General features: G+C 45.5%; 1 protein-coding gene across 1 annotated transcript in view; it reads left to right on the plus strand.

Moving 5' to 3' along the window:
* Positions 1-24,055, plus strand: part of RYR3 (ryanodine receptor 3) — a 1,291,138-nt gene that overhangs the window by 1,223,710 nt on the left and 43,373 nt on the right. Inside the window, 3 exon segments of the mRNA XM_029600192.1 lie at positions 9,011-9,138; positions 18,445-18,505; positions 21,662-21,808. Coding sequence (XP_029456052.1) covers positions 9,011-9,138; positions 18,445-18,505; positions 21,662-21,808 — 336 coding nt within the window.

Consider the following 24,055-nt stretch of genomic DNA (forward strand, 5'->3'; position numbering starts at 1 on the left):
CGCGCCCGTCTGGCCTGAAGGCGCTACAGCGATTCCTTGGATTCGCCAACTTTTACAGGCATTTTATACCACATTACTCCCAGAAGGTAGCTCCCCTCACGGCGCTTACTCGCAAAGGTGTTAACGCTCACGATTGGTCCACTACCGCCTCTGCTGCCTTTGAGGACTTAAAACAAGCATTCCTAGCCGCTTCCTGCCTAAGACACCCGGATCCACAACGACCCTTCATCTTGGAGGTCGATGCCTCAAATCTGGCTGTCGGAGCGGTGCTCAGTCAACACGATACTTCCGGCAAATTGATGCCATGTTCTTATTTCTCTAAAAAGTTTTCGCCTGCTGAATGTAACTACAGCATCGGAGACAAAGAACTCCTAGCCATCAAGTTAGCCTTCGAGGAATGGAGGCAATGGCTGGAGGGGGCTAATCATCCGGTGACAGTGTACACTGACCACAAAAATTTATTGTACCTAGCCCAAGCTCAACGACTAAACTCGCGGCAAGCAAGATGGTCACTCTTCTTCAGTCGTTTCAATTTCATCCTCAAGTTTCGACCAGCCGAGAAAAACATTCGAGCCGATGCCCTATCTCGTACCTTTCAGCTGGAAGGAGAGGACGACTCTCCACAAACCATCCTGGATCCTGCTTGTGTTCAATTAGCTACCTCTTCCATTGGTTCGTCAAATAAGACTGTGGTTTCTAAGAGGCTTCGGAGGAAAGTCTTGTCTTGGGGCCATGACTCGTTGACCGGGGGGCATGCTGGTAGACTAAGAACATTGGATCTTATAAATCGTTTCTATTGGTGGCCTGGTCTTCGACGTGATGTTTCCCTTTACGTGGATTCTTGCCCCACTTGCGCCCTGCAGAAACCACTTAATGGCCCTCCGAGAGGTTTACTACAACCGTTACCTGTACCCACAGAACCCTGGACACATATCGCCACGGATTTTTTGGTGGAACTTCCGCCTTCGCAAGGCAAGACTGTGGTATGGGTCACGGTGGACCGCTTCTCCAAAATGGCTCACTTTGTGCCTCTGCCCAAATTACCTTCCGCTACCGAACTGGCTTCTCTGTTCACACACCATGTATTCCGTATTCATGGTCTGCCTCAGGACATTGTGTCAGACAGAGGTCCTCAGTTCACAGCCAGATATTGGAAAGCCTTATGCAAAAAGTTTGAGATTCAGCTGAGTTTCTCCTCCGCTTTCCACCCGCAAAGCAATGGGCAAACCGAACGCATGAATCGTTCATTAAAGTTGTTCCTACGAGCGTTCATTAACCGCAAACAAGATAATTGGGTGGACCTTTTACCTTGGGCGGAATTCGCCTATAATAATCAAATACATACGGCGACAGGGAAATCGCCTTTTCAAATTGTGTATGGGAAACAGCTCAAACCCCCGTTACCTCTACCAGTTCCAACCTCCTCACCAGCTGCTCAGTTTTCCGCAGACCAATTGAGTAAACTTTGGTCCTCTACTCAACACCGTCTTTTGAAAGTCGCACGCACTGCTAAACGCTACTACGATCGACACCGAAAACCTGCATTCACGTTTCTTCCAGGTGATCGAGTGTGGCTTAGTACAAAGAACATTCATTTGAGGCAACCATCCAAGAAACTCTCACCCAAGTTCTGTGGTCCTTTCCGCGTAGCGGAGAGGGTAGGGCTGGTCTCTTATCGCCTACGACTCCCAACCACTCTACGTATTCATGATGTCTTTCACGTCTCTCTTTTAAAGCCAGTAATTCTTTCCAGGTTTCACCCCAGGCCACTTGAGGACGGTTCTACCACTACGGATGAGGACCCTACATTTCAGGTACGAGAGGTCCTGGATGCTCGTTTCGCCAACAGACGTTGGGAATATTTGCTGGCTTGGGAGGGTTGTGGAGACGAGGAAAATACATGGGAGCCTGCCCGCAACATCTTGGACAAGACTCTTCTACAGCAATATCATCTGGACCATCCTGACAGGCCAAGTCCTCTGAAGAGGGGGCGTAAAGGAGGGGGTACTGTTGCGGTCCCGGTCGCTAGGCTAGCGACCGGGTCCTTACCTTTCTGCCGCCTCCCCCGGGTTCGCCGCGATCCGCCGTTCCTGGGGCCTGTAGGACCGCATGGCAGCGTCTCTCTCCACGTGGAGACGCTGCCGAAGGCCGACTCTGACTCCTCCCACTGCCAGGCAACGCGCGCGCGCGCGCGAGGGGGGGCCTCTTAAAGGTCCAGCACCCGGAAGTGCTGAACCGCCCCGTTCCTGACGTCAGTCGCCGGCAGGCTATTTAAACCAGCGTCTGACTTCCCTGCTTTCCCTTTGCAACGTGGTTGCTCCTTTGAGTGGTTAGTTGCCGTGATTCCAGCTCTGGTTCCTGCTTGTTCCAGCCGTGCCTTGCTTCCAGCTCCGGTTCCTGCTTGTTCCAGCCGTGCCTTGCTTCCAGCTCCGGTTCCTGCTTGTTCCAGCCGTGCCTTGCTTCCAGCTCCGGTTCCTGCTTGTTCCAGCCGTGCCTTGCTTCCAGCTCCGGTTCCTGCTTGTTCCAGCCGTGCCTTGCTTCCAGCTCTGGTTCCTGCTTGTTCCAGCCGTACCTAGGTTCCAGCTCTGGTTCCTGCTTGCTTTATACGTATCCTGACTCCGGCTCCGCTTCACGATTCTCCTTGCCTTCAGCCAGCCACGAACCTTGGTCTTCTTCACGATTCTCCTTGCCTTCAGCCAGCCACGAACCTTGGTCTTCTTCACGATTCTCCTTGCCTTCAGCCAGCCACGAACCTCGGACTTCTTCACGATTCTCCTTGCCTTCAGCCAGCCACGAACCTCGGACTTCTTCACGATTCTCTTTGTCTTCAGCCAGCCACAGACCTCGGACTTCTTCACGATTCTCCTAAGTCCCAGCGACTCGGACCCCTACGGGCTCCTCCTGGGGGGGTCTCGGGTTTCCAGGGTGAAGACGTCATCAGTCTGCTCCAGCTGAGCTCCGCCTCCCGGCTTATTAACACCTGTGGACGCTGTCCATCTCAGCCGGCCCAAGGGTCCACTTTTGACTCTCGTCACAACATAACATACAGTTGCAGTATCTGCCACATCTGCATGCTATAAAATAAGCTTTTCAGCTCTCTGCAAAATAAAATACTATTTTATCACCATATCAGAATAGAGGCTTGCTGATTTAGAAGTAATAGTTATACATTCAAAAAGGGCTCAAGGGCAGTAGTTGACAAATTTGCAACATTACACAAATATAGATGTATTATGCTTGTTCAAATTATGACAAATCAAGTGGCACAAGCTAAGGGTATAGAGAGATGTACACCTAGTTCTGTCTGGCTTCCTGGGAACACAGTTTGCTTCTCTTCTGGTGGAATTTGAACATTTTGCAGTCTCTGAAACTTGGCATTTTAAATTTCAAATATAACAGTTCTACAACAATTTTTCAAAAGCAATTTCAGTCATGTGTTTATAATAGACAGGGTAATTTTGCATAGTCCACACAGGCCTGCTGTGCATGCAGGAAATGTTTGCCTGCATACATTACAGTCAGTTTTCAGAAGGAAACCCCCTATGTAGTTTCCCTTTGTAAATTAGCAGCCATAAAGTGCACACACTAGAAGTACACTTATTTGTCTGGGCATCTGAAGAGAGGCAAAATAGCATGTCAAAATCAAATATACATGCTGCTTCACTGCCTTCATCCTAAACACACCTATGGGAATGCCTCTTTTTAACCCAGCTAAAAGTATACAATACATGATGTGGAAGCCTGCACATCCTTTTAACCAAGCAGAGGAGGGCAACATTTAGTTCTGTAGTTTCCTAGATAATTCACTATTTGGTAAGTAGCTTTGAGAATTGTCTTCTAAATGTTTTCTGAAGAAAACCCAATTTTACTTTACTTATTGTAAAATGTAACACGATTTTCCCCTTACTGAAGCTTATCTCCAGTTGTCTTAAGAGCATAAGATTTGCCATACTGGGTCAGGCCAAAGGTCCATCCAACCCAGTATCATGTTTCCAACAGTGCCCAATCCAGGTCACAAGTACTGACAGAATCCAAAGGGGTAGATAGATTCCAAGCTGCTTATCCCAGGGTTAAGAAGTGGATTTCTGCATCTCCACATTAAGAACATAACATGCCATACTGGGTCAGATCAAGGGTCCATCAAGCCCAGCATCCTGTTTCCAACAGTGGCCAATCCAGGCCATAAGAACCTGGCAAGTACCCAAAAACTAAGTCTATTCCATGTTACTGTTGCTAGTAATAGCGGTGGTTATTATCTAAGTCAACTTAATTAATAGCAGGTAATGGACTTCTCCTAGAACTTATCCAATCCTTTTTTAAACACAGCTATATTAACTGCATTAACCACATCCTCTGGCAACAAATTCCAGAGTTTAATTGTGCGTTGAGTGAAAAAGAACTTTCTCCAATTAGTTTTAAATGTGCCACTTGCTATCTTCATGGAGTGCCCCCTAGTCTATTATCCAAAAGAGTAAATAACCAATTCACATCTACTCGTTTTAGACCTCTCATGATTTTAAACATCTCTATCATATCCCCCCTCAGCCGTCTCCTCTCCAAGCTGAAAAGTCCTAACCTCTTTAGTCTTTCTTCATAGGGGAGCTGTTCCATTCCCTTTATCATTTTGGTAGCCCTTCTCTGTACCTTCTCCATCGCAATTATATCTTTTTTGAGATGTGGCGACCAGAATTGTACACAGTATTCAAGGTGCGGTCTCACCATGGAGCGATACAGAAGCATTATGACATTTTCCGTTTTATTCACCATTCCCTTTCTAATAATTCCCAACATTCTGTTTGCTTTTTTGACTGCTGCAGCACACTGAACCGATGATTTCAATGTGTTATCCACTATGACGCCTAGATCTCTTTCTTGGGTAGTAGCACCTAATATGGAACCTAACATTGTGTAACTATAGCATGGGTTGTTTTTCCCTATATGCATCACCTTGCACTTGTCCACATTAAATTTCATCTGCCATTTTGATGCCCAATTTTCCAGCCTCACAAGGTCTTCCTGCAATTTATCACAATCTGCTTTTGATTTAACTACTCTGAACAATTTTGTATCATCTGCAAATTTGATTACCTCACTTGTCGTATTTCTTTCCAAATCATTTATAAATATATTGAAAAGTAAGGGTCCCAATACAGATCCCTGAGGCACTCCACTGCCCATTCCCTTCCACTGAGAAAATTGTCCATTTAATCCTACTCTCTGTTTCCTGTCTTTTAGCCAGTTTGTAATCCACGAAAGGACATCGCCACCTATGTTGTGGGAGTCTCAGTTTAGTGGACCCTTGGGCCGACCTGCTGGAGACTGGGAATAGATGGTCAATGTCTCTAATGAATAGCAGGCCGGGAGGCAGATGTTCAGGCGGGACGTAGATGCTCTTCACCCTGGAAGCTGGTACTCCCCCGGGAGGAGCCCGTAGGAGCCCAACCACTGGGACTTAGGTGGCTTCACCCTTGGAAGCCGAAGCCCCCCCGGGAGGAGCCCGTAGGGGCCCAGCCGCTGGGACTTAGGCGGGTAGTGGATCAGGACAGGTAACTGGAACCAGACTAGGACAGTAGCAATACTGTAACTGGGTTCGGGTTCTGGAACCAGGCAGGAACTGTAGCAAGACTTGGGTACTGGAACCAGGCAGGAACTGTAGCAGGACTCAGGTACTGGAAACAGGCAGGAACTGTAGCAGGTAAACAGGAACCAAGCAGGTACTGTAGCTGGCAGGCAGGAACCAAGCAGGCACTGTAGCAAGCAGACAGGAACCAAGCAGGTAATGTAGCAGGCAGGCAGGAACCAAGCAGGTACTGTAGCAGGAATGGAGCGACGAAGCCACGCGAGTCACTCATGGGCACAGCGCAACAGGAAACCGGGAAGCTAACCCGTTGCAAGGCAAGGGCTGGATGGCCGTGACCGGCTTATGAAGGCCACGGCGTCTGACGTCAGGAACTGGGCGGAGTTACCACTGGCGGGAAACGGGCTAGAAAGGCTCCCAAGTGGCGTGCGCATGCGCCTAGGAGCAGGGCATCCTCAGACACCTTCGCGGTGGCACAGTCCCAATGGGGACGCCACCAAACAGGCCGCAAGCCAGGGCTCCGGAGGCGGGAGCAGGTCCGGAAACAAGGAGGTAAGGCGCTGGTTGCGGTGCTCGCGGCCAGGACCGCAACAACCTATCCCATGACTTTTTATTTTTCCTAGAAGCCTCTCATGAGGAACTTTGTCAAATGCCTTCTGAAAATCCAAGTGCACTACTTCTACCGGTTCACCTTTATCCACATGTTTATTAACTCCTTCAAAAAAGTGAAGCAGATTTGTGAGGCAAGATTTGCCTTGGATAAAGCCATGCTGAATTTGTTCCATTAAACTTTCCACTATTTTTCCTGGCACTGAAGTCAGGCTAACCGGTCTGTAGTTTACCGGATCGCCCCTGGAGCCCTTTTTAAATATGGGGGTTACATTAGCTATCCTCCAGTCTTCAGGTACAATGGATGATTTTAATGACAGGTTACAAATTTTTACTAATATGTCTGAAATTTCATTTTTTAGTTCCTTCAGAACTCTGAGGTGTATTCCATCCAGTCCAGGTGATTTACTACTCTTAAATTTGTCAATCAGGTCTACCACATCTAGGTTCACCGTGATTTGGTTCAGTCCATCTGAATCATTACCCATGAAAACCTTCTCCAGTACGGGTGCCTCCCCAACATCCTCTTCAGTAAACACCGAAGAAAAGAAATCATTTAATGTTTCCGTGACGGCCTTATCTTCTCTAAGTGTCCCTTTAACCCCTCAATCATCTATCAGTCCAATTGACTCCCTCCCAGGCTTTCTGCTTCGGATATATTTTAAAACGTTTTTACTGTGAGTTTTTGCCTTGTTGGCCAACTTCTTTTCAAATTCTCTCTTAGCCTGTCATATCAATGTCTTACATTTAACTTGCCAACGTTTATGCATTATCCTATTTTCTTCTGTTGGATCCTTCTTCCAATTTTTGAATGAAGATCTTTTTGCTAAAATAGCTTCTTTCACATCCCCTTTTAACCATGCCGGTAATCATTTTGCCTTCTTTCCACCTTTCTTAATGTGTGGAATACATCTGGATTGTGCTTCTAGGATGGTATTTTTTTAACAATGACCATGCCTCTTGCACACTTTTTACTTTTGTAGCTGTTCCTTTCAGTTTTTTTCTAACTATTTTTCTCATTTTCTCAAAGTTTCCCTTTTGAAAGTTTAGCACGAGAGCCGTGGATTTGCTTACTGTCCCCCTTCCAGTCATTAAATCAAATTTGATCATATTATGATCACTATTGCCAAGCGGCCCCACCACCGTTACCTCTCTCACCAGGTCCTATGCTCCACCGAGAATCCTTTTCCTGAGTGTTGACTCCTAATGTGGAGCCTTGCATTTGTCTACATTAAATTTCATTTGACATTTCACATTTGTATGCCCAGTATCTCAGTTTTGCAAGGTCCTCTTGCAATTTTGTGTCATTTGTAAATTTGATCATCTCACTCATTGTTCCCATTTCTAAATACATTAAAAAGCATTGGTCCCAGAAGAGATCCCTGGAGCACTCCACTATTCACGTTTCTCCATTGGCAAAATTTACCAATTAGCCCTACTCTCTGTTTGCCATCTTTTAACCATTTCCCAATCCAGAATAGGACACTGCCCCCATCCTGACTTTTTAATTTCCTAAGAAGTCTCTCATAAGGGTCTTTGTCAAATGCTTTCTGGAAATCCAGATATATTATATCAATTGGCTCAACCTTATCCACATGTTTATTTATGCCCTCAAAAATATTTAGCAGGTTGGTGAGCGAAGACTTCTCTTGGCTAGATCCATGTTGGTTTTTCTTCTTAAACTGTGCCTATCTATATGTTCAGCAGTTTTGTCTTTATGATAGTTTCTCCATTTTGCCTGACACAGACATCAGATTCACTGTTCTATAGTTTCCTGGATCACCCCTTGATCCCTTTTTAAAAACTGGCGTTACATTGGCAATCCTTCAGTCTTCTAAATTAATATTTAAGCCCTTCAGTCAGGTAGTGAGACTACTCTTCAGAGACTCTGGTTATGCCCATTTTATTCCATTGGAGCAATACTTTCCTTCTGATGCACAGAAAACTTTAAAAGCATAAGCAGGGTGATTGTCACAGCCATTTATTGGGTAAATAGTGATTTACATATTTATTTGATATATATTCCACCATTTGTGGAACTTCAAAGCAGATTATATTTAGATACTGTAGGGCACTTCCCTATCCCCTGAAGGTTATCCGAAAATTACAGTATTAAGGGGAGGCTGGGTTATGTTTTAGGTGGGATCAACTCTATGCATATTACTTTCCTTGAAAAAATTGCCCACAGAAAAAGCAAATGTCCCTATCATAATTTTCAAAGCAAAAGTACAAATGTATTTTCTCTTTAAAGGCTGATGCTAAGCTTGTGAGACAGGTGAACAGTTTGAAAATTGTCATTTGCATGTTTCTGTTAGTTCAGATTTAGCACTTTCAGTAAAAGGTCATGAGATAGAGACTGAAAAAATGTTTTCTTAAGGTTTAAATTGCAATAATTTCTGCAATAAAATTTTTCAGGAAATGAACAATACTGCCACATAACAGTCAGTGAGCTGGTCAACCAATTCTTAGTTATGATCTTCATAAAAGCTGGTGTTCATTTTAGTTCCCTGACTATGCATGACAACCAGCTCCATGCAAAGTTTTATTGCCTTTGGATTTCCTGCTGCCAGTGCTTCTATTTTTAACACCAGCATCTTCTTGCTAGACCAGCAAATGTAAAAGACTTATTTTGTTTTGAACAGCCCAGGTATAATTGTCTGATAAAATGGAGAATGTGATGGAATATTTCATGTTTACATATTTCTTTATCTTTTCAGTAGCTTTTTATTTAAGAGTGATGAGAGATGGTGGTCAAAGAAGACTATGGGCAGTTTTGCAGTTTGTAAAATCTCTTCCTGATTTTTCATTTGATCTTCCCTTCAGGTTATTAATAAATATGGAGATATGTACGGGGCAGAACGCATTGCAGAGCTTCTGGGATTGGATAAAAGTGCTCTGGACTTTATTCCAGTAGAAGACACCAAACCCAAAGAGGGATCTCTTGTGTCATGGTATGAATCTGGGAATTGCATTCTGATTGTTACTAATAGCTGTATGTAAATGCAGAAGAAGAAAGGTTATGCATGGTGATTTTCTGATCAGAAGCTGAGGAGAGATGCATGCATAATGGTTCCTTAGTGAGAACTGGATGAGAAGAAGTAAGGAGAGATTTTATTTATTTATTTTATTTAAATTCTTTTACTATACCGATACTCAAGACGCGGTCTTATCGTACCGGTTTACAATAGAACAGGGGAAACCAATTAACTATGTAGAAGGTAAAAGTTACATCAAACAGGGAGCGAAAAACTTGGGAGCTGGAGGACAGGAAAGATATTTTAAAACTATGGAGAGATATTTTAAAACGATATCATCTGAAGAGTGCTAAAATAGTCATTGAAAAACCAAGAAAACCAAAGACAGCGATACAAAATCAGCTAGATTAAACTCGGCTGTGGGTTAATCTTGGGTAATTATTCACAATTATTCATAAATCTTGTGGACGGGGGAAGCATGAGGGTAAGCAGGGGGGGGGGGGTAGGAGGGCTGGGATGGGGGTAGGGGAGAAGGGAGGCAGTCACGGGTGAGAGACAATGTGTTTGATAAAGTGTTCCTTCAACCGTAAGCTTGAGTGAACAGCCAGGTTTTCAGTTTCTTTCTGAAGGAGAGATGGCAATGCAAGATGGTATAGTGTCATGGCCAAGGAACAATGGGGCCTATGCAGGCTGTAGCTTAGCATCATAACAGGTAAGATGTTTAATATACTAGCTTATTTGTATACTATACTAGCAGGACAGTACCTGAAAAGCTAGTATATTAAAAGCATGCAAACCCCAGGTCAAAGCTAAGCTAAGGTCAAAGAGGTCCATTCAAGGTAGCAGAAACAGCAGGTCAAGGTAGGAGCAAGAAAAAAATGAGGTGAACAGGAGCAAGTGTTGATTCCGGTGTGCAGAAGAAAAGGTAGATTCATAGTTGGAGATGGAAACACCAGAATGATGTCCAGACAGATCTATTGAAACAGAATTAAAGAAGAGTAATTTATGTCTGGTTCATTCAAGGAGGCTGGAAGTGTTCCCAGTCCAAATTCAAGACTAGTTGTAGATCATTCTGGATAATACATTACAGAAGTTGCATAGTGCTGGGTCAAACTTGGCTAAAACTGGCAGATGACTTCTTAGTTAAAGCTGGATGGGAAAAAGTGAAAAAAGAGGCTCCCTGAAGAGAGCTCATTGAGGAAGAGAGATGTAATGTATAAAAATTCCTTAGTGAGAACTGAATGTGAAGGGGTAAACAGAGAGTCTATGTGACATGGCTCTCAGATGACAACCAGATATAAATGATTAAGGAGGGACATTTTACATAAGAACATAAGAAAATGCCATACTGGGTCAGACCAAGGGTCCATCAAGCCCAGCATCCTGTTTCCAACAGTGGCCAATCCAGGCCATAAGAACCTGGCAAGTACCCAAAAACTAAGTCTATTCCATGTTACCATTGCTAATGGCAGTGGCTATTCTCTAAGTGAACTTAATAGCAGGTAATGGACTTCTCCAAGAACTTATCCAATCCTTTTTTAAACACAGCTATACTAACTGCACTAACCACATCCTCTGGCAACAAATTCCAGAGTTTAATTGTGCGTTGAGTAAAAAAGAACTTTCTCCGATTAGTTTTAAATGTGCCCCATGCTAACTTCATGGAGTGCCCCCTAGTCTTTCTATTATTCGAAAGAGTAAATAACCGATTCACATCTACCCGTTCTAGACCTCTCATGATTTTAAACACCTCTATCATATCCCCCCTCAGTCGTCTCTTCTCCAAGCTGAAAAGTCCTAACCTCTTTACATGATGGCTCTGTGATGAGAATTTGAATGGGCTGAAGCTCCCGAATGAAAAAGTGAATAGAAACTCTTCAAAGAAGGAAAACCTCAACTCTCAAAAATTCCAAGGGTGTATTCTCATTGATATTTTCCAAAGAAGTATTTCTGCTAGTCACACCAGTAGGTCCTGTGATCTGTTGCAAGCTTAAGAAAGAACTTGCCAAATAGCAGTCTGTAGAGATTCCTCTTCAGTTTGGTAAAGTGGTATTTACATCTATGAATTGAATTTGTGAGGGTACTTGCTCTATGATTATTTGTTGTACAATTTTTTGTCTATTAGGTTATAAATTATTATTTTATTTTAATTTTGATACTTGTTGGATTTTATGAAATTATTTAAAACTGTAACACTGCTTGGATAACAAATGGGATATTAAGAACAAAAAATGAAATGAAATGAAATCTCTTCTGTATTTACTCTTAGTCTATCTGATTTTGCTATTTTAATGATTGAGCTGGATGTGAGACATCTCCCCAAGGATCCACAGATATTTTTAGCAGCTCACAGCATTGATACACCATGTACCTATTAATCAGTCCCCCAGGATGCATCATTAACTGTAATGTCTGTGACTTTTGGGTCTCCACCTAAAATCAGAGAATGTTCACATCCATAATGTGCACATGGACTTTATACTAGTGTCAATGTAGCATGCATAAATAATATGAATAAATCTTGCTTAGCAGGGAACTATATCAAAGATCACACATAAAACAGCCTTGAATAGAATCCACTAGTTATGCTATCCTATCCTCTACAGAGCCAGTATTGATTGGGGAAGATGAGTCAAGCCCTCTGAAACTTAGACTCCTTCCAGAAATCATCTGTGTCTATATCAGGATGTTTTCTGTTTTCCTAAGACAGGGGTTCCAAACTTGAAGGGAGTTTTGAATCTGATGAGTCCCACTCACCAGTTGCCAGAATGGTTAATTCTCCTTTAGATGACTTTGCTGATGTCTTGTTCTTCACCAGAGCATGTATTCCTGTTTTATTGAAAATATGACTTAAGTAAACTGTTGTTTAGTATGAAGAACAGAGAAGATGGCAGGGCAGATGTTGTTGAGATCTTATATCTCAATAACCCTAAGAATTTAGTGGCAGTGTCTGTCCACTCTTTACTAGCCATGGCAGGGAAATAGATAAGTGCCCTCATACCATATGGTCTATAAGAAGGAAGATATCCCATAGTGAAGACCATCAGGATTTGCCTATTCTTTTTTGGGAAACTACCAAGGTGGGCGAGATATATTCTACACAGTAGCTAAGAGAGAGGCAATTTAATCTGCTGTATTGTCTTTAGAGAAACAATTGCATCTTGACAAGAGAACCTATGAGCAATTCCCCACCGGGAAAATAAAATCAAAATTTTGGCCACACAGAATGTTTCATCAGAGGGCCAAAAAAGATTTACTATATTATAAATGCAAGTTCTATCAATTTGGTAATACATTTTGCAGGTCCCTTGGTAAAATTTATAACAGCTTTGTGAAATAGTTCTGGGATTTTGATGCCAATCAGACAGCTCGATACAGTAAAGTGGGGCCGCGGTTACCCCGCTCCTAACCCGCTTTCTACTCACTTTCCGGTCGCGTTAGCCCTTCCTGCAATACACTATCCCCTTTAACCCATCCTTACCGCCTCTTTAAATCCCCGGGTAACCCCTTCCGCACGCGGCATGTATATCAGATGTAAACGATCGAATTAGCTATTCCCTCCCATACAGTAACGCGCGCCACGACTATCGCTATTTTACCCTGCCATTTTGCCTCGCGTTTAACCTGCCAACTTACCGCCTACCCTTACCCCTGCGTTAGAGGCAGGGGTAATGGTAGACGGCAAACTTTCCCCCAAAAGGAAACCTCTAAAAACCTAAAATCCCCTCCTCCCGAAGCGACTCGACATTACTTTTTGTTGTTTTCTTACCTTTTGTTGCTTTTTAGCCCCTTCTCTTCTCTGCCGCCCTCCGGCGGCTAAAGAGGCTCGCAGCAGTCCCCCCGCGCAGGTCCCGGTTCTCCTGGATCGGCAACAGCAGTACAACAGCTAGGGCTCCATCTACCCCAATCCTTCCTTCCTTCCTGGCTCAGCCAAATTGTGAAGCGGCTTGCGGCTTGCAGTGTTCCTCCCCCCCCCCCCCCCCGCGCGCAGGTCCCAGTTCTCCTGGCTCGGCGTGAGGTGAGAGCCCACTGTTCTGTGCCCTCTCCTGCATGAGCGGAGCGAAGCGTTCTTTTGTTGGCCGGAGTGTCCGTCAATTTGGGCGCTCCGGCCAATGAAAGCACATAGATGGGCGTGCGTGACGCACGCCGTGATGTCACGCGCACCCGTCTATGTGCTTTCATTGGCCGGAGTGCCCAAATCGACGGGCGCTCCAGCCAATGAAAGCACATAGATGGGCGTGCTTTCATTGGCCGGAGCGCCCGTCAATTTGGGCGCTCCGGCCAATGAAAGCACATAGACGGGCGTGCGTGACGTCACGGCGTGCGTCACGCATGCCCGTCTATGTGCTTTCATTGGCCGGAGCGCCCAAATCGACAGGCGCTCCGGCAAATGAAAGAACGCTTCGCTCCGCTCGTGCCGGAGAGGGCACAGAACAGTGGGCTCTCACCTCACGCCGAGCCAGGAGAACTGGGACCTGCGCGGGAGGGGGGGGGAGGAACGCTGCAAGCCACTTCACAATTTGGCCGAGCCAGGAAGGAAGGAAGGATTGGGGTGGATGGAGCCCTAGCTGTTGTACTGCTGTTGCTGTTGCCGAGCCAGGAGAACCGGGTCCTGCGCGGGGGGGGGGACCACTGCGAGCAGTTTTCGCCGCCGGCTGCCCCCTCGGAGGGCAGCAGAGAAGGGAAGGGGCTGAAAAGCAACAAAAGATAAGTTGGCACATGTCGAGCCGCTTCGGGAGGAGGGGATTTTCGGTTTTTAGGTTTTCATGGGTTAAAGTTGGGATCCACTTCCTCTTTAAAAATGGTGAGGGCCATCCAGTGCTCCTACCATGTGACAGGGGCCGGCCAATGGCACGGATACCCTGTCACATGGTAAGGGCAAAGGCCATCGACGCCATTTTGATTAGTGGCAGCCGACGGCCCGGGAGCGGGAGATCGCTCCTCGGACCCCCACTGGACCACCAGGTACCTGTAAAATGTTTTTGGGGGGGTCAGGAGGGTGGGGGAAGCAAAGGGATTAGTTTTAAAGGGTTGGGGTGGGTTTTTTGTTTATCAGCTCGAGCGCAGCCGATAAACAAAACCACGATCAGGCCCGATGAAAAAAAACCCACATGTGAATCGGAACCGGAATCCGAACCGATTCCGGTTCCGATTCACATGTCTAGAGGCCAATGCCTTGAGGAACTGCTGCTATTCTTGCACCTTGGAAGCCAAACCTGAAATGGCCTGGAGGGCGCACAGCTCCGCCAAGTCCATGGCCTTGGCAACCTATTGCGCCAGAGGTGGACCCTTGGCCCGAGGTGGGGTTGACGCTACCCGCAGGGCAAGCCCTACAGGTCCCCACCATCGGTAGGCGGAGCTGGCTGGTTGACGAAGGCCGGCTGGAGCTTCGCCAATACCAGCCCTCGTTTCCCGCAGGTTGAGCCCTTGGGTACCGGGGCCAGCTGGTCTTAGGTGGAGCTCCGTCCAAGGACTTCCTGGATGCAGTGTTGGAATCAGCCAGAGGCAAACAGCAGTAGCTTGAATGGGAAGACGAGTCCAAATGAGGCAGAGTTCCAGAGACTCAGGCGCCCAAAGGAGAACGGACAGCAAGACAGGTGGCGCCCAAGCAAGAGTAGGCCAGAGCCTGAAAGGCCAAGTCCAGAATAGGTTCAGCAGAGACATCGAAGATCAGGCTGATATCGGGGCAGGCGGCAAGCAGGAGAAGTGGACAACGAACACAGGTCAAAACCGGAAGACAGCCCGAGAATGGTCAGGGAAGGCAAAGGTCAAACCAGGAATCAAACAGTAGCGTAATCAGATGTAGCAGGGGACAAGCCAGGTATCAATCAGTAGCGTGGTCAGATGAAGCAGAGGTCAAGCCAGTTATCAATCAGAAGTGTAGTCAGACGAAGCAGAGGTCAAGCCAGGAATCAATCAGTAGCGTGGTCAGACGAAGCAGAGGTCAAGCCAAGTATCAATCAGTAGTGAAGACAAACAAGGTAAACACGGAGCATAGGAACAAGGACTGGAACGAGTATCAGGAACATGGCAGGATCAGGAACCAAGAACACAGACAAAGCAGGAACAAGCCGGGAACCAGGAACTCAGACGAAGCACAGGAACGAGCAACTAAGAACACGACTAGCATGGAGACCTGTTGCCAAGGCAAGGAAGCACTGGCCGGGACAGCCTTAAATACCGGGACCCAGTGACGTCATCATCTGGGGCCGCAGGGTAGTTTCCCGCCGCGGCCCCTTTAAAGGCAGAACAGATGCTCACGCCTAGGAGGTGGTGTGGCGTGAGATGGCAGCGTCTCCCCGCGAAGCTGGGAAGTCCGCAGAGGAGCCGGGAGTGCTGGAAGCAGCTCGGGAACGCAGGCAGCTGCCTACAGCCACAAGAGAGGAGGAACCGGGAGCTGGAGCAGGCAAACAAGCATAAGTGGGCCCGGCTGTGGGCCTGCCGCAGCCTGAAACACACAAACACCCTTGCCTGCTCGGACTGGCTTCTTGTGCTTGACCTTGGCCTAGACTCTGACTCTGCTTGGACTGCCCCCTGCTCTGATCTCTGCTTGGATTCTGTCTTTGATTGGTTCTTTCCCTGCCTAACTTTGGCCAGGATATTGACTCTACTATTGCCAGCTGCCTCGATCCTTCCTTGGATTCTGATCCTTCTGTCTGCTGCCTGCCTTGACCCTTGGACCTCCCCATCCAGCTGTGGATTTTCGCCTAAGCCTTGCTAACCTCAGAACCCAAAGGCTCTACCTGCAGGGAAAGAGGCTAGTATAGGTGACACTTCTTCTCAGTCCCAGCCAGAAGCAAATCTCCTTGCAGTGAGCATGGAGCCAGCCCATTCCACAAGCCAGGTAGTACCAATCATGCCACAGTCCAAGGATTCACACTCCGTGACACTGAGACAGGTGGCTACCTATCTCCTGAATCAGAGATTATGTACCAATTCTCCTTGTGAAACACAGGAGGACCTGCAGCCCCAGAGGATACGAAAAGACTGAGACCTCACAAAGGACTGAGATTTTTTTCATACTTCAAGCTGGGAGGATTGCAATGAACTCTTAGGCCTGTCCTCCATATGCCTTGGTACTTTGGAGTTGCCCCAAACTTTTGCCATCTTTTCAAGGACATCTCCAAACAACAGACTCCCTTTAAAGGGAAATCTTTTCAAATTGGACTTAGAAACAGAATTTGCAGTCCAATTTTACAAACACAACAGCCACCTTGCTGCTATAAATGAAGCCATGCATCTGGTCATCATCTGGACAGACTAAAACAAAGGATCAGCCAGATTTGCCAACCTGGGCTCCAGGTGGGAAGCATCCTTCAGCCCTTCAGCCCTGAAAACCCAGGCCTCCTTCTTACAGGTGATGAGACAAGTGCAAGCCCAGTTTAGCTATAATAAAGCTACATGCAGTTATCTAAAGCACCATACTAGCAGCCTCAAGGTCAGACTGAGGACAAATTCAACCTTCCTATCCTGTTTATCCTTCAAGGTTGTTCCTCACTTTATTGGAATAGGAGTCCTTTTGGTGACAGAACACACCAGTGAGTCCACATGAGGAAATCTACATCTCTCCCTCTCGTGAGCCACTAGGGGGTATAGCTTAGATGAGCAATCCCCCCCATGTGCCTCTGGAAAGACCCATTTCAACTCCATTAAATCCTTTACCGCCTTATGCAGGAGAAAGTCTTTAGAGAACATCCTGATACCAACCATGGTTAGGTCCTCAACAGAGGTTGAAGGTTCCTGCTTCTTTTCCTCAGCTATATTTAAGGTCCATATAAAAAAAGACAGCTCTTCCTTATGAAAAGGATGGACCATAGCAGATATCCTCTCCTTCTGGTGGAACTCCCCTCTGCAATTGCTTGAATTCCTTTAGGGAATCTGACCAAGAATAGGAATCCTCATTGTCCTTCAACAGCATTCCTTCCCTAGGCTTTTTTTTTTCCTGCCCCAAAGGAGAAACAAAGCCCGGAGTGGATCTAGAGACTGAACTCTATCCCATGGAAAAAAATTCCTTAGACATTTCTGTCCATGCTATGGAGGAAGCATCCATATGTAAAGGAACCAAAACAGTCTGTAAAGAAACTGGTCCCATTGTTGCCCTATTAGCTTCCTGCTCCACAGCCTGAGAAAGGGAGATCCTGACTCCTATCCAGTTCTCCATAGGCCTAAAATGGCTGCCACTCCCTCCACATTGCACAACTCTCCAACAGGAATCTGCCACTCAACCTGTCCTGCCAACACGACTCCCCACACATCCCCAGAGCCCCAAATTCTGAAGCATACTGCATGTTGCCAACCTTTAAACAAGGTCAGCACAACATAAAGGAAACCTCCCAGGATACATTTACGTGCCCCACAAAAACTGCAGAGCAGCGCCTCTTTTTCATGCTCAGTAGCAGCAATGGCCGTATTCTCAGTGCCGTATAGAAATCTCCATTGTGGCCAGGAAAGAAGCAGAGAAGCTGAAAAAAAAATTCACCTGAACTCCTCCAATAGAGAAATGCTGACTGCCCAACTCAGCCAGTCTCGTCAACACTTTATGGCTGCTACACCCCCAAAATCTTCTCAGCCTTTTTTTTTTTTTTAAACTTAGCTGGAACATAGCTGCCACTGCTGTGTTTTTATTTTAAGTTCCATTCAGAGTCCAGAGAAGAGGCGGAGGGAGGGGGATGGGAGGAGTAAATATTAATTTAGACTGGCTTAAGGCTGAGGAAGGGAGCCTAGCCTTTCACCTCAGGAGCTGCCTCCCCAAACAGTTCTCTACTAATTTAAGGCTATGCTGAACTGAATGTGGGAGAACTTATTTTTCACTTCAGGAGATGCCCACCCAAATATTTTTTTTCACCCAGCCTAACCAGGTCTTAGTTCAATTCACAGAATACTCATCTACCATCTGCTGGAGATAGAATATTGGTAAGCTGAGGTCAGCACGGATGTATATAAGGAGTGACATCAGAGAACCTGTTTGTCTCCATCTGCTGGTCGGAGGGCATAACCCATTCAGCTGGACTAGTCTGACTGAATGATGAGGAAGCCTTGTTCAAGTCACTTAACTGTAGCTAAGTGGCCTAAGCACTTTCTTAAAATTCTAGAGCTAGAAAGAAGATGCTAACTCTGACAAAAGTATGTGACAGATCTTATGACTAATCAACGTGATCCTTTTACAACAATGTGGACGTAAAGATTGCTTGGAAATAAATTTAGAGAGAATCCTAGATTTATTACTGAATATGTAGCAGAGGTCTCACTTGTCTCAGAAAAAGAATTGTTTATATTTCATAGGTTGAGTTCTATCGATATGAAGTATCATATCTGGAAGCTTGGAGTTGTGTTCACTGACAATGTAAGTATACTTTACAAGGGCAGAAATAGGTTCATTGAAATTCAAAATAAAGACTACCATAGATACATTCAATAACATAGTAGAAGATGGCAGAAGCCAGAAGGCCCATCCATTCTGCCCAGTTATTCTACCCATATATCCCAGCTGCCAGCCACAGCTGTGACTGCCTGCAAGATATCTTTCCCTAGCTAGGACAGACTTTATTTATCTTCCTCATATAAGGCCAAATTTTCAAAGGTCTACGAGCATAAAAACCAGGGTTTATGCGCATGGCTGGGCCTTGTGCACACAGGGGTAGATTTTCAAAGGGGTATGCGCGTACCCACCGAAAACCTACCCCAAACCCCCCCTGCGCGCGCCAAGCCTATTTTGCATAGGGGCTTGCATGGAGGGGCATGGCGGGGCGTGTCAGGGGGCGTGCCGCGAGTGACGCGGCATTTCGGGGGTGGGCCCGGGAGTGTGGCGCCGGCCCGGGGGCGAGGTCGAAGCCTCCGGACCAGCCCCTGGGTCGGGTGATGGCGCGCCAGAAGCCTGCTGGTGCGCGCAGATTTACGCCTGTTTTCTGCAGGCGTAAATCTGCCAACAAAGGTAGGGGGGGGTTTAGATAGGGCCGGGGGGGTGGGTTAGGTAGGGGAAGGGAGGGGAAGGTGAGGGGAGGCGGAAGGAAAGTTCCCTCCGAGGCCGCTCCGATTTCGGAGCGGCCTCGGAGGGAACAGGCAGCGCGCGCTGGGCGCACGCAGATTGCACAAATGTGCACCCACTTGCGTGCGCCAACCCCGGATTTTATAAGATACGCGCATATCTTATAAAATCCAGCGTACTTTTGTTCGCGCCTGGTGCACGAACAAAAGTACGCCCGCGCGTACTTTTATAAAATCTACCCCCTAGCGCACATGTTATAATGGGCCCGGCCACGCACGAAAACCCCGGTAGGTGCACAAGTGCCGGGCACTGGAAAAGGGGTGGGCCAGGGGGTGTGGTCTGGGTGGGGTGGGGCGGGATGGAGACCGGCTGGGACAGTGGCCATTAGCTGCTGTTCCGGGGAAGCGTCTGCTCCATAAGAGCAGTAAGTAATAAAATAAAAAATTTGGGAAAGGTAGGTTAGGTTTAGGGGGTGGGGAGGAGAGGGGAAGAGGGAGGAAGTGTAGGTAGGGGGGGTAGGGAACTGGGGAAGGCCTGATTGCATTGCAGCGCATATTTTACGAAAATGTTCCCCCTTGCGCATGCTGCCCGCACATGCGCACGCAGATTTTAAAATCCAGGGCATCCGTGTGCGTGTGCCGGGAACCACGCATACTGCTTTGAAAATCTACCTCTTACTTTACATGCCATCTTGAATAGAGGAGCGTACAAGATTCCCACTTAGTCCCCTCCTTTCCCGTGGTTAATCACAAAGCTTTGTAATAATCTAATACTAATGTGGCCATTGCTTGAATATCTAGCCTCTTGTGAGACCTGGCTACAGAGTGCCTGTTTTTCTGCTAGATCTTCTAGTTATTTCTGTACCAGACAGACTCTTTTACTAGTTTGATTCTATAATTATATCCTGATATATTAGCAGTCATTACCTGTGACTCTACTGAGTCCCTGGTGTATCCTGCCAGACAGACTCAGCTGTTTGAGCTCCTACGTTTTTACTATGAGTTCTAGATATTACTTCTTGTTTCTACGTACTTGCAGCCTGTCAGAGAAACCCTGCTGCTACTATCACAGCCTGACAAACAAACCCAGCCATGTGGTTGCCTGTATTTCTGGCTGGACTTTTAATATTTCATAATAACCATGTTGACATTTATTTTGGCATCCCAATACTTATTATTAAATTAGCTGGATAGCATATAAGAAATACAATTATAAACTTGTTCTAAGGCTCAGGTTGCATGAAAGGAGGCTTAAGTTTGACTCTCCAGTTTGACAGGATCAGCTGGAGTGGGGTGCACCTCAGAAGTAAAAGGCAGCCGCCATTACTGTAGTAACTTCTGCCAAAGGATTGATGCAGAAAGTAAGTTTTTGAGGATGTTTCTCTTTAGCTTTCCTGGCCTGTGATCTCACATGTTGTCTGGGTATGCCATCTGGAATAGATGAATTATATAACAGGGGAAAAAATGGTGGTTACTGAAAAATTATTAATAGCAATCAATCAGTAATGAGGCATATAGAAATTCACTATTCACTATAGAAGCAACTTTTTAATCCCACAGTAGACAGAAACCTGCAAGCTAATTATCATATGAAAATTACCTGCAGAGTTTCTCCTTAAAAATTCAGGCCAGCTGGAATTTGTGTCAGCAGACTTTGCTCCTGCTTTACTGTAGGTGCAAATTAAATGCAGGAAAGTAGACAAAAGGATTTCAAAATGAAATTGCCACAGTATTTTGTGTTCTCTTTCCAATTCCCTGCCTTTCTTTTGCATAATCTTAGCCCTAAGAAGGGGACAAATTTATGTTCAAGAGAATTTAACTGAATAACTGCTTAGTTACCTGGGCAAATTACTTTGAAATATTGTCTGCCCAAGTCATTTTACCCTATGGGTTACCTAAGAACTATAATTCTTTTGGGGAAGTTATTGTACCTTATAAATTCTGTATCTTTCCAATAGAAAGTCTCTATTCCATATATGTTACATATTCTTAGAACAGGAGCTAACTATTCCTTATAGGAACCCATACTTCTTATATCAGGGATCCATACAGAAATATGTATTCACTTTCAGAAGTAATTATTCAATATGCTATATTGTTTGCTTTTGAGAAATTAAGAATGAAATACAGTTTTCCTTGTGGTACTATTCCTGTCAATGGGATACACATAAGAACACTTCTGGCCCAAGGATACTGTTTGTGGGAATCATTCATGTTTAGTGAGTTTTCTTACGGAATCCTACATGATTTTTGTAGTGTCATAGTAACATTAGATAGGTCAGTGAGGCAAACCCTGGGTGAATATCACCAAGAAATTTCTCTGGATGTGATGACACTCTGTGGTAAATGGGACATCTCTCATCTTGTGACCAGTATAGTATGTTTTATCATTGATACATGACTGAATACATTTACATGGGGTTTTTACTACTGAAATAATTACCTAAGCACATATGGGCTGATATGTTTCATGTAAATTCCTGACTGTATGCTCTGACCTTGCTCCTTTCTGCAGTCCTTCTTGTATCTGGCTTGGTACACCACCATGTCCATCCTTGGCCATTACAACAACTTCTTCTTTGCTGCCCACTTGCTTGATATTGCTATGGGCTTCAAGACCCTAAGGACCATCTTGTCCTCTGTGACTCACAATGGCAAGCAGGTAAGAGCCGGGGGGGGGGGGGGGGGGTCTCCAATGGACCACATTAGGTAAAGGTGCAGGGGATGGGACAGGAAGATGCATTGCAACTGAGATTTTCATTAGACTGCAACCTCCCAAACAGACATGTCGTGTGTGTCGCATGTGCATTCCTTAAGAGCACAGTGCAGTCCCTGGGAGCACACCTTCCCAGTCAGATTTTCAGGATATCTACAATGGGTTGAGAAGCACTGTTTTAGAGAAATGGAAGACATTTTAATATAACATGATTAATGATGTTTATATTGACAAGTAACTTCTTATTTTATATTTCTGGATTCTTTTTGGTTGAGATTCTTGTTGATGGTATTTGTGATGTGATGTCTATACTGCTAATATGACTTTATATTTTTTTAATTTTGCTGTGAATTTTCCAAAGTTGCGCACATAAAAAATAGCACTTGTGCACGTAAAATACCTCATACCCTAGTATATGCTGTTTTAAAAACTGCAACATAAATGTGCAAATCAGGGTCCGCAAGCAAATTTGCATGCATAAAAAAGAGTGGTCCAGGGACATTTTGGAGAAGGGACAATATTTACGTGCAAAAGCTGCTATTTTACAACATGCCAAAGTAACACGCATAAGTCTTTTACTTGTGTGTATTTACACCTGGTCATTATCTGGTGTAAGTGATCATAAATATCTTAAAAGTGAAAAAATGACTAGGTGAGGGGACTAGATTAAATGGGAGGACTTCAGGCTGAAGTCAGGAGGATCTTCATCAGGTACAAATGTGCTGGACAAATTGGTAGACTACGTAATTGGTAAAACTGGTTATTTCATTGTCACGTGCATGTTAAAATATCCCCTGACTTATGCATGTAAAAGCTGACTTACATGGGATAAATGCATCTAAATAATGGGAGTAAAATCTACTTGCACAAGATAGCAGGATAAGTTTAAAAAAAAAAAAGCTCTACTTAGCTGGATAAGTCTTAAAACACTATTATACAGTTAAATCAGATAGCCAGATAAGTCTAACAGTTCTAGTCATCCAGCTATCCAGTTTAGCTGGATATGCAATTTTTCATTTATTCGGCTATCTGACTTAGCTGGATAAGCATCATTTTAAGACTTGACTAAGTAACGCTTTTTTTTTTTTTTTTACTTCTGGCAATCTTACATATCCGGATTTGTCCGAAAAGCACTATTTAGATGGAAGTAGCACTTTTCAGACTTAGCTAACTAAGTGCCACTACTTAGACAGATAAATTGGATCTTATCTGGATAAGTGCCACTACTTTTCCGGATAAGTCCGAACTTGCGCGGCTCATGATTTTATATTCGCAAGCATTTGTGCATGCATATATACTCATATTTTATAATATGTGAATATTGAATCCACACAGGTTATAAAATACAGTAGTAGCTTTGCTTGCGACTATATAGACATAAATGGGCACACGCGTGCAATTTTTGAAAGTTATCCTCATAGGGTGTCACTGTTGTCAGACCTAGGCGTAGTTGATGCAGCCTAGTAGTCGAACCTACTAGGTCCATACCGATAGCTGGCAGACACACCCTTAGAAGAACTGGAGCTTCACCTGTACCAGTCCCATATCCTGTGGGTTAAGCCTTTATGTTCCAGGAGCCGACTTGGCTTAGATGAGTGTCCCTTAAAGAGCGGTCAGAAAGAGTCCAAGTAGGGGCCTTGGCCAGGGCAGGCAGTGAGCAGACGATGTCTGGGTCTAGACCAAAGGTCAGCACAGGCAGCAAGCAGATGTTGTCTGGGTTCAGGCCAAAGGTCAGGGCAGGCAGCGAGCATTTGTTGTCTGGGTCCAAGCCAAAGGTCAGGGCAGACAGCGAGCAGTTGCTGTCTGGGTCCAGGCCAAAGGTCAGCACAGGCAGCAAGCAAACTAAGTTAGAATCCAAGGCAAAGTTCAGAACAGGAGAATCAGACCAAGATAGACAAGATACTGAGGGACAAGGCAAGACAAGACTCTTAAGGACTAGGACAAGGCAGGCGGGCAGGACAGAGCAAGGCAATGAAGGTAGGGTAAGGATACGAGAAAGGCAAGACAACAGGATAATGAGGCAGGCATAAAGAGAGCAAAACAAGGTACAGGGAGTATCAACACCCACTGCAAGGCAGAAGGACATTGCTGAGGCATCTGTAGTAGCGCGGCTGGGGCTTAAGTACCCAGCCACATGATGTCATCACTAGGCACTGGCAAGGAGATTCCCACCACGGGGCCTTCAAGAGGTGA

The sequence above is a fragment of the Rhinatrema bivittatum genome, chromosome 4 (assembly GCF_901001135.1).
Source record: "Rhinatrema bivittatum chromosome 4, aRhiBiv1.1, whole genome shotgun sequence".
Classification (NCBI taxonomy): domain Eukaryota; kingdom Metazoa; phylum Chordata; class Amphibia; order Gymnophiona; family Rhinatrematidae; genus Rhinatrema; species Rhinatrema bivittatum.